We start from the raw sequence: 11,229 nt of genomic DNA, 5'->3' as shown, positions 1-11,229 counted from the left end.
GATATACATTTTAATTTCATGTACATAAGGTCGAAGCTGGCGACCGTCGATTAGGATACAAGCCGCATAGCTGCCTTCGGGGCGGCTGGGCCGGTTCGGATGACGTAATCAATCAATCAATCAATCAATCAATCGACGGGGCCAAGGCGGATGCGGAGCTGACTCATGGATTAACAGACTAAGTTAGCGCCGCAGTCGCGCTCACTGCGGTGGAAGATCGATTTCATGGTGCCTACAGAGCGGTACAAGAAACGCCGGTCAATCACCCTGACCGTCCTACATTTGTCGCCGATTTATCTCGATTCTTACGCAATAGTATTTAAATTCACGGTGTGGAAGTAACTCATTTCTGGTCATTTTGTTGCAGGGTCAGTTCTGCGCCATCTCCATAGCAGCCTACTAATGGCGATATGACTTCGAATGTAAATCACGGCCGGCTTCAAGTGTCACGTTTAAGCTTGTCTGTGCACCAGTAGTTTAAACCTTGAAGGTAATCTCACCTCACCTCACCTCACTAAATCACGATTGAAATTCCGTTGCTGATCTTCATATCGCTATATGGCTGCCAGTCATTCGCCTTCTTGCTGAGTAACTCCCGTCCTGTCGCGAAGCTTGTCGAGAACATGTGGAGGACCATAGACTGGTACGCCCTCTTAGCCTCGGTCTCCCTCTCACACCTACCCATTCACCTTTTGTCAAGTTGTGGACCTCAATCGGACAAACGCGTGGACGAATCACAGTCTTGTTTTTGGAGGGAGCTTGGTGTTTTTGTTTGTCGAAATTGTTATTGCGGACGGAGTTTGGGTTTGGCGGTTTAGCATCGTTGATTGGCACGCTCTAGCCGCTGGCTAATTTGGGACGATTGGCGTGGTGGCTCGCCCAACCACAGCGCGTCCTCCCGGTGGTGAGCAGCAAGTCAAGATTCGGTGGGCACTGGCTCGACCTAGCCGCCCAATACTACCAAGACGTTCGAGCCACGCAACCCTTCTGGGGTCCCACTTCCCAACGTACTTGCGTAGACTTCAAGCACCAACATCAAAGCGATACGGCAGAAATGCAAAACAGGAGATGTCTCTTGATTCATATCATCTATCGACGTCTGTATCTCTCCATGGCATTATCCTCAACACAAGTGACGAGGCCCTTAATGATTTCCTGCGTCATGGGTTCCGGGTCCAGCAGTGTATTCCACCCACCAATAGGCAGACCATTTGACAAGCATCGGAAATTCCAAATAACTCTGATACCACAACTCCAAGCATCGCTCTGTTGTGGAGTAGGCTGACTTCATGTTATTCATCATAAATAAAGTTGGGGCAGCTTTAACTTACGGCTTCTTGGTAAGAAAACCTTAGGCGACCAAATTCCTCTTGCACTAGTCTTGATATCCGGGTCTGGCCAATACCGTCTCTATCAGGTAGTGAGTCATAATGACGAATCGCCTGTTCCCGTTCATTGATTTCCAGTAGCGTGTAGTGGCTGTCTGTGTGGTTGATAGGGCAAAAGTACACCAATGGAACAGGATCTCCAAAGGTATCCTTAGCCAGTCGTCGGTACTTCGAAATCTTCTTAGCCCACTCGGCCAGCGGCCGTCTAAATGGTCGGGTTCGCTTCACTGGTTCAATCTCAATGATCTCATCTAGTGGAATGCTTTTGTCGTGTCGAACAAATGCTGGCCGGTCAAATATCTGCATGGCCGCGAAGATCGTCCAGGCGTCGAGCCGTTGGCCTGGACGAAGGTGTTGAAGTATCGTATTTTCTAACTCCATGCTTCCATTCACCGCCAACGTGTCATTAGGACTGAGTGCGGTCTGGTCCAACACTTTGGTCTTGACTCGTTCAACCAAGTGATCAACAGCAGCATCCAGTTTGCCAGGGGGTAGGGCTTCCTGTTTCATTTCCCCAGTTAGAAAGCCCGATACTGCTAAAGCAATTACTTACATCCTCTAAGGGAAAGGTAACTTGCAATTCTCGGGCCTCATCTTCTAAAATCAAGCCCGCTTCCTTTAGACTAGTAAGAAAAACTCGAAAATCCGGCGAACCGATGTTCACAAGCCGCTCAAGCTGTGGGCCAAGGATCTGGAGGAGCTTTATATGCTGGGGATCTGCTTGGACAGACTGAATCAGATCATCCAGTTGATTCATGCTCATCTTAGTGTATTCCCTAGTTATTATCAGCGGAGTAGAAGTTATCGACAAGAATGTTGACTTACCATATTTTTCGACTAAACAGTATCCCAAATCCTAGATTCTTGACCAGCTTCGTACTCAATTTCTGGCCTCTGCTAAGTTGCACGCTGAAATGTCTCCTCTGCTGGCGTCTGTCACTCTTAGTGACGCTGATAGGACTACCCGTTAACTCTTGGCTTGGTTCGACTTGGTTCAATGCAACCATTCCAAGCCCACTGATCCACCTTCCTTCGCCATCCACGTTCGTTGGAGTATTTTGCATCTCATCCAACACATGCATCGTCGCCCCTCGACGGTCCACCTGCTTACCCTTCTTGGTCAAGATCTTCCCTTGGGCTCGTCGCACTTGACCATCATACCATTCCCAGGCTCCCATATACTCCAGCATGTTAAAAATAGTAACTTGGCGTTGCCGGGAGGATCCCATCTCAAGTACGCGTACCCATATCGACCCATCGGACCATGCATTACTAGTAGACGCGGCAAGTGCCTCCGGTTGGCTGCCTTGCAATGACTGGAGGATTCTCCTGTGCACATCCTTTGGGACGCCATCCTGGTGTTGGCTGAGTTGGTAGAGGGTCCGGGCAGCCTCGGCAATCAACTTCTGGACCGGTGGGGCTTCCATAATGGAAGATTTTGGTATAGATGAGCGGGATAAATCGGGGCTCTCAGCTAACGCTGGCACTTTTTCTCGGTGAATCTCCTCAGTTTGAGGCGAGGATCTATCTTCAATCTGGCTTGCAGCTGGGGTCTTTTCGGCAGGCGGTATCAATTCGGTCAAAAGGTCCGGCATGGGGTTTCCGGATTCACTTGATTCTGGAGTCCTCTTCAGTACCTCCGCGTCCAATTTAATATTCTCGCTCGCCGTGGTCACTGTACGGCAAGCTTTATCGACTTCCGCAGCGTGCCCTCCTACCTCGCGGCGGTCAACATCGAGGATGGATTCCGCATGGCACGAGGAACTGTTGATCTTGGTAGACTTCGATGGACGATAGGAGGGATCTAGGTCTGGCTTTCGTTTCGAAGGGACAGCCTTCGTATCAGCCGCCCTTGCGGGTGAGCCGAGTTTGTTACTCCCTTGGATTGTTCCCACAATGGCTTGTGCGACATCGGGGGCTGTCTCGCAAAGTTGACGAATAATTATGCGGAACTTGTGAGATAATCAGCATGTTATTTATCTCAAGGAAAACACGTACCTTTGGCGTTTCCTGGAGATCAAGGATTGTGTGGGAAGCAATCAGAGCAACAACTCGTTCCAGTAGTGTAATGAGTTCATCTCTGATTCCTGATGTCTGATCGTGGACAACAACATTATCAGACGACATGGTTGAAAGCAAGGTTAACTCAGGAGAATATCGGTGATTGCTAAGGGTAAAAGTGACCGGAGAGAAGGAAGGGGGTGGCCATACTTATAGCCGTGGCACTGGGCGTCCTACCATCCTGGCCGGGCGTTCCAGCATCCTAGGATGGTAGAATGCGAGCTAGGGGAAGGTGGTCAGCAGGGTGGCTGACTAGCCAGGGTGCCTACCAAGGAGAGTGCTTGGTTGGCTATCATTGCTCCACCATCCATCCCCCAGTCGAAGGCAGGACACGGCCTATGGTCATATTAGTTGGCCGGCAACATCCTGTGCGCGGCCCCATCACCAGGGGAACCAATAGATTCTCCTTAACATGGTGCAAATGCCCCTTATATAGGCATATCCTCAACCCAAACTGCCCGATTTACACTCTCCTGGATCATTGACGTCAACCGTAGGCAAATGGCTGGCCAGGAACTCTCATCAGAGCGTGGCGATGACAGCCATTGCAGAGCATTATGGCACCAGAGGCCATTCGGTCCTGCGAGTTGGCTTGGACTGAAACCGCCGACGGTAAACAATTGCTCTTAGTGCCCAGTTTGTTCTCCAGCGGGCGATGTAGGTAGCTAGGCAGAGAGAGCACAATGACAATCCAGCATCCTAGGATGGTGAAAAGTCGGGGCCGCTTGCCACTAGGTGAATCTCCGAACGAAGGATCGGTTGACATTCCAGGCAACCAATTAGAGGCCGGTGATGAGGCTATGACTGCTGCGTTACTGGAACACATTTCGTCAATCAAGAGGCAGAGAACCATCATGATGTGCAGGCAGCAGCCAGGCTGGACAGGCGCCTTCGTTTAGTTTTCTGTCTTAGACCTTTCCTGACCCTCCTTGGCACACTTGGTCCTGGGACACGCTCGTAGTAGTATTCATAGACTGTCCCAGCCGCCCTAGTGGCATGCCTTATTTGGTTCGTGCAAGCCCGCAACTAGTTCAGCGACCGTGAGCTTATGAGGGGCTTTAAACTCTACCGCATAAACTGGTATCTGGCGCTCGTCAGCCACGACATGAACACAGAACTGATCAGCGCGGCGATTGCGTCCCCTTCCCGAGCGAGCCCTCTTCTGACTCTGTGCCACTTGTTTCCCCCTCCCTTTTCTTCTACCTCTCCCGCGGTCGGTGTTTGTTGTTGGATGGGGCGCGTCACTAATATGAATCTGCTCCAGAGTGTCATCCAGCGAGCTTGAGTTTGTGCGGTCATAAAAAGCCACTCGACCCTCAATACCAAACTCCTGTCGTAAAGTTTTATCGCCTCGTAATGCCTCAATAATCGCTTCAACAAAGTTATCCACAGTATCTCGCTCGAAATTCCATAAGGTCGCTTTTGAGAAAATCGGCTTGTTCTGGATATTTGTCGCAACATAGTCTATCTGGGTATCGGAAGGAAACAGCGGATGCGAGGTAAAGTTGGCTGTGCGGTCAAGGTTCTTCCAGATCTGCTCCTGGAGCTGAGAGAAATCAAGACAAGGAACGATGCGCTTGGGAAATAGTCGGTTGACCGGGTCGGTCACGCCGCCTTGGGTTGTCAGGGTCGCATTTGTCTCAACTCGGATCGCCTGTGATAGGGAGTCGTGGCAACGATGGAGAAGGTTAAACAGAGTGTTGGGTTGCAGTCGCCGTTCCGCTTCTTTTGTGTCGCCGTTTTGCCTCTTTTCGTAATTCAGCAATATCGTCCGGCATAGCTAGCGATAAATCTGATTCCAAAGAGCCAGCAGAAATGACCTGCTGTTGGGACACCATGCGTGACACAAACAGAACGGGAGTCGGTATGCGGCATCTGGGCACCTGTTTGCGCCCGATTTCTGATTACTAATCTCGAAGTCCCGTTAACTAACGTAAATCCCGGTCAACCCGATCTCCCGGTCGACCCGATCACCGTAATATCCCATATAAAATAGCCTTTTTTTAATGCTTCATATCTCAACCATCTTAGTCTTATATATGATATAACGATGTATATAGGCTTTATATATATAGCCTTAATATATATTCTATCTATACCCCCTGAAACCTAATAGTTCTTCCAGTAATATAAATTACGCTGTATTTTATTGTATTTTATTATATATTTATATATCTAGAGTATTAAAGTGTCTTAGTACTTAAAAGTGGGCCTAGGCAGGCCTAATAGATAGTTATACCTTAGGTACTTTTTTTAAAACCATTGGATTTAAGGTGGTTGAGATATTCAGGGTTAAAAATGGCATTTTATATGGTGTATTGGGGTGATCGGGTCGACCGGGAGATCGGGTTGACCGGGATTTACGTTAGTTAACGTTCATCCCCAGGTTATTAGAGGTCTATCAACAGATTCCTTATAATATTCAGCTAGCGATCTCTCCATTGTCAACTACAGTATTCACAGCCACATGTCATTATTTATAAGAATATTAACCCGATCTCTTGCTGAGAGTCGTACACCAGTAAACCTGTATCGCGCCCTGACTTCTCCCTGGATACTGCTTCGAGAATACCCTCGTCACATCTGACCATGATCGACCTTCGTCCTTCCTCAGCCTCACCAGGAGGTCCACCTCTTCCGTGGACCACGGCATACCCTTTCTCGGGTTCGTTTGGACACTCTTGCGAACACTCCGACTTTGGTCGATCTCAGGCCGGGGCCTTGAGCGGCGGCTTTCCCGTGCCTTCAATTCTTCACATGCTGTTTGTGAGGTGTCAGACATGCAGTGAGATAGTGCACCTTCAAATAGCCAGGATAGAAATTGCAAACGGTCATCCAGTGGTAGAGACGTGAACTGAGACCGAAGGGCAGCAAAGGAATCTCTGGGTACTGACGTGGAGCGAACTCGAGGTGGCTTGCGAATTCCGCCGTCAGATTTTCGTGTTTTTCGCTTAATCTGGTGCTTCCCATGGTTATCAGGTGAAGGCTGGTCTGGTCCGGTGCCGGGCGAGGGAGTTTGCATTCGTTGGCCGCCATAACGACTTCCCTGAATACCGCCATTATCACTACCATCCCTTTCGCCAGGCACTTCAAAACGGCTAGCTGGACTGCTGAGAATGGCTGGAGGTTCAGGATACAGGCAGGTTGTCTCCGGATTAGTGATGCCGTATGCTAGGGGGGCATGTAGCTGGAAGTCGTCACTCTCCCAAGGCCCGAGATTGGCAAGAATCACCGGATCAATGGGGATGTTGTCTTGGAGGGAGTCTGGTATCCTGAGGAAGTCCTCTAGACTATCGGTCGAGCTAGATGCACTCGGAGATGGGACATTACGCGCTGCGTCATCTTCCTGGAACCCAGGCGGCTTGGTAGGGGTTCTAGTCTCGTCCTGAGCATAGCAGGGGCGGATCAGATCCGGAGCAGGAACATGGGGCACAGAACTCTGTCGAGACGCGGTACTACGCCCGAATGTCTCTGTCTCCAGCTGGGTGTTGGCACTGACATGCACGCAGACTTCGGCCGGTGGTCGCGCCGGTAGGTGATGTTTGGGAGGCAGTAAAGTGCCTGGAAGTAGAACATGACAGGGCTCAGGTTTAGGGGTATTTGAGGTTTGTGGGGAGGACGCATTGAGTGTTCTGTGTGGTGGATACGGTTTCGCGGGAAGAGGGGTCCATGGCTTGAAATTATTTATCTGAAATGCAGGAAGCATATTGTGGGAATCGGGGTAGTTTTGGAGGTGTAACACGGCGGTAGAGATGCGGTTTGAAGGACGAGAGAAAGAACGGAACTGGGGGAGGAAGGGCAGGCTGTGGAAGAATCAACGTGAGATGCCCGAAAGTCTCGTGGGGCCCAATCGTCCCCTTATACCTCGCTCCTGGGTCCGTTACTGTCCAGCATCGCCAGAAGCGGCGAGGCAAAATCCCCTTGCCCGCAAGATCATGACCGGTCTGCTGACGTGCCCACGCTCACCTGCGTACGCTGGGCTGAAACCAAGATCTGGTGCCTGGCCCCAATCGCATCTCTTGACTGCAATTCCAAGCGTCGCATGCCCAAGACACGGAAATAAAACGGATGCGGCAATTTTGCCATTGGCTGGTGGAGCAGGGTAGGGATATGTGATCAGATCCCAGTGGGGTCCGGAAGATGGCCGTGGAGGGGAGAGATGCAACCCTGTTCACCCGAGCGGCACCGGCAGGCTGCGGGACAGGCGTGGTAGCTGGACGATCCAGAAACTGCCCTCCCCATGTCGGATCTTGGAAGCCCATGGCAAGCAGTGAACCAGGTTCCTCATATCGAAGACTGCACCGAGGTAGAAGGAAGGGGATTCAAAAACGGTGCGAGGAAAAGATAAAACGGGCTGACGGGAAGTGTTAGCCAAAGACTCCCAGGTTGCTGAACGCCGCGCGGAAGGTCCCCAAATCACAAGAGTCAGTGACTGGGCAGAATCACAGGTGGTGGATAGGCTCATCGACCAATCGAAGTAATGGTCACAAGGACTTCACGTCTCAATCGTCCAAATAACCTGTCGTCGACGCCGCAGCTGAAGGGGGCGAAGCGAGGAAGGTGGAGATGGCGCTGTGCTGGAAAAGGAGCATGTCCGGATAACGCGGCATCTTGAGAAAAAAAAAAGGGGGCGGGGGGACAGTGCACACTGGGCGCCGTGGGACGGGAAGAGGGAAAAGTGGAAGAGAGAGTGCGTGGTCGTTCGAGGGAGGGAGGCCGGGCTTATATAGATGCAGCGGCAGCGTTGGGGCGGCAGGGGCAGGCACGTAAAAGCGGCGAGACTCCACGCTATTCTCGAAACGGCGGGCGCTATACCGCAAAGGGCAGTGGGATGCCCGTCGACGGCAGGCGGTGGCGGGCGGCAGGCGGACGGTGCAATGGGGGGCCGTTTCCAGCGCCCCGCTAACCGTGTCATCGGATACTTCCTTTATAAGCTACTTAATTATCTTTATAATTATAAGATTTATATTACTTTATTCTCTATAAGTAATTATAGTTATAGATTCTCTTATTATAGGCCTTTATAATTTACCTATATTAATATAACTATATAGTCTTCTAACTAAATATATATAGCTCTTAGTATAGAGATTACTTCTAGTATTATTATTCTTATATAAGGAATGCTTTTAATCTTATTACTCTTATTTTCTTATATAGAGAGTATTTTCTTATCTTTATATTATAGGGATTATAATATTTTAGGTTCTTTATTATTATTTTTACTAGTTCCTCTATAGTATCTATAATAGCTAATATATTTCCTTTATTTTCTACTCTCTTTATTATATATATTTACTTTATTCTATATCCTTAGTACTTCTTAAAGTATCTTTCTTATTATTTTTATTAGCTTAGTACTCTTCTTAGCATTCTTTCTTTATCTCCTTTATATTATTAGCTCTTACCCCTTTAGCTTATAAATATATTAATTCCCTTACTACATGTACTAAAAATTAGATAATTACTAATACTATTTATAGAATACCTTATTATACTAATACCTCTACCTACTATACTAGCTATAGCCATCCTTATAGTAGTTATACTACTGCTAATACTACTAATAATACTCCTTATTATAGAGGTCTAGGCTACCCCTCTTATTATAGTGCTTATACTAGTTATTATACTAGTTATAGTAGCTATATAGCCTATAGTAGGGGGGGGTGGTTATTATACTTAGCTACTACTACCTCCTCCTTTACCTCCTTTACTACCTATACCTACTATTATAGTGCCTATATTCTTTTATTACTAGTACCTCTAAGCACCTACTATTTATATAGGGAGGAAGTACTCCTACTATACTAATATATACTAGCTATACTTATTAATATATTACTCTTTAGTATTTTTTATTTAATATATCTATTAACCTACTCCTTAGTAGTTTCCTACTATAGCTTTACTACTAGCTTACTATATAATCCCCCTTACCTATACTACTAACTATACTCCTACTACTAATAGAGTAGTATTATTAGTAGCTATTATTATTATAGCCTAGGCTTTTAAGGCTTAGATCTATACTAATAACAGCTTATTACCCTATAGTACTATACCTACATTAGCCTATCCCCCTATACCTACCCTACCCCTAGGTTTACCTCCTTCTACACCCTCTATAGCTATAGCTATCCCTATAGGGTTCTTCTTTACTCTACTAGTAGTATTACTATATAGGTTCTAGTTTTTTACTAGGTAAGTCTGTATCTTTTACCTCTGGTAGTTCATAACTAATAATAATATAGAATCTAGATACTCCCCCCCTAGGGGTTAAGCCTATATCTATTTATTTATTCTTTATATACCTTCTATGCTGGCCTTTAGGCCTAATATAATTTATTTATCTTTTAATTAAGCCTTCTACCTTATAGACTTTATAAAGTACTTATAGGCCTTAGTATCTTTAATATACTTATGGGGTTCCTATATATTATGCTTATCTTTTTATTTATACTACTAGACTAGGTACTAGTCTTTACTATATACTTTTTAGTATTAAAGGATAGTATCTATCTCCTATTCCTTACTACCTTTAATAACTATAGGCCCTAGGTAAGGTACTCTCTTAGCATCTCCCTTATATAGTTCTAATAGGGATACATAAAAGATATTATATATCTTTCTATATAACTTAGGTAGGTATAGTTTATATAACTACTTACCCTACTTCTTAATAATTTTAAATAGGCTAAGCATTCTGCTTACTAGCTTCTAGTTTAGCCTAGGGGTAGTGATATTCTTTACTCTTAGCATTATATAGTTACTAATATTTAGTAATATCTTAGTATACTTCCTATTATACTACTTCTTTATCTACTTCTTTAACTTTATAAGCAGGACCTATAGCTTTATATAATTCTTCTTTATCTCTATAGCTCTCTTAGCTGTAGCTAGTATCTTTATATCCTTTAGGGTTAATATATTAATCTATAGGTTTACTTTAAACCCTATAAGTATATAGTATAGCAATATATCTAGCATACTATATATAGTATTATTATAAATAAACTATATAATAGGTAGCTAGTATATCTAGTCATCTTATATCTAGCTAATATATGCGTATAGGTAGTACTCTAAGACCTAGTTTATATATTTAGTCTGCCTATCTGTCTATAGGTAGAAAGCTCCTTCTATATATACTAAGGCAGTAGTAAAGAGTTAACTAGAATAAGCTAGTAAATAAACTACCCCTATCTAATACTAGGTTCTCTAGCATGCCTATAAGCAATATAACTCTCTTATAGAGTATTTTTACTAGCTATATTATATTAATATCCTTTCTTATAGGAATATAGAGTAAATACTTTATATATAGGTTAACTATTACTAAGATTATATTATACACCTTTCCCTGTTACTTAGATAGTAGGAGACCTATAATAAAGTCTATACTTATTTACTGTATAGGTTTAGTAGGAGTAGGTAGTAGTTCTAGCTTACTATAAGGCTTATACTAGTATACTATAATTCTCTAGTAGATATTACACTTATCTATATATACCTTAATATCTTATACTAACTTATACTAGTAGTATCTATACTTAATACTTTCTAAGATATGTTTATACTAATAATAACCCCCTTATAGGTTATTATAGTTTATTTTTATTATCTCTATATATAAAGCTATAGACTATAGTATATATGTAGCGGGCAAGGCCCGCTGAATGCTCGAGCTCACTGAGCACTCGCGAACTGCCTCAGGCAGGCTAGGTCACGTGATTCTGTACTAAGTAATGTCGTGAACAGCCATGTCACGTGACCCCGT

At 45.4% G+C, this 11,229-nt stretch overlaps 2 protein-coding genes across 2 annotated transcripts; both read right to left on the bottom strand.

Moving 5' to 3' along the window:
* Nucleotides 1-1,089: 1,089 nt before the first annotated feature.
* CDV56_101378 (uncharacterized protein) lies at nucleotides 1,090-3,515 on the bottom strand (the record flags this gene model as incomplete). The annotated part of the gene is made up of 5 exons (XM_026754997.1): nucleotides 1,090-1,281; nucleotides 1,332-1,889; nucleotides 1,942-2,164; nucleotides 2,214-3,340; nucleotides 3,387-3,515. 5 exons carry the CDS (start codon nucleotides 3,513-3,515, stop codon nucleotides 1,090-1,092), a joined length of 2,229 nt encoding a protein of 742 aa, XP_026609622.1.
* A 922-nt stretch (nucleotides 3,516-4,437) lies between these two features.
* On the bottom strand, nucleotides 4,438-8,383 carry CDV56_100612 (uncharacterized protein; the record flags this gene model as incomplete). The annotated part of the gene is made up of 5 exons (XM_026754231.1): nucleotides 4,438-5,196; nucleotides 6,070-7,252; nucleotides 7,314-7,320; nucleotides 7,416-7,616; nucleotides 7,969-8,383. Coding segments are annotated over 5 exons (2,565 nt in total), but the record flags the coding sequence as incomplete, so codon positions are not given.
* Between the last annotated feature and the right edge of the window lie 2,846 nt (nucleotides 8,384-11,229).

Source organism: Aspergillus thermomutatus, assembly GCF_002237265.1.
Source record: "Aspergillus thermomutatus strain HMR AF 39 chromosome Unknown NODE_460, whole genome shotgun sequence".
In the NCBI taxonomy this organism is placed as follows: Eukaryota; Fungi; Ascomycota; class Eurotiomycetes; order Eurotiales; family Aspergillaceae; genus Aspergillus; species Aspergillus thermomutatus.
This window is presented reverse-complemented; position numbering and strand designations above follow the sequence as displayed.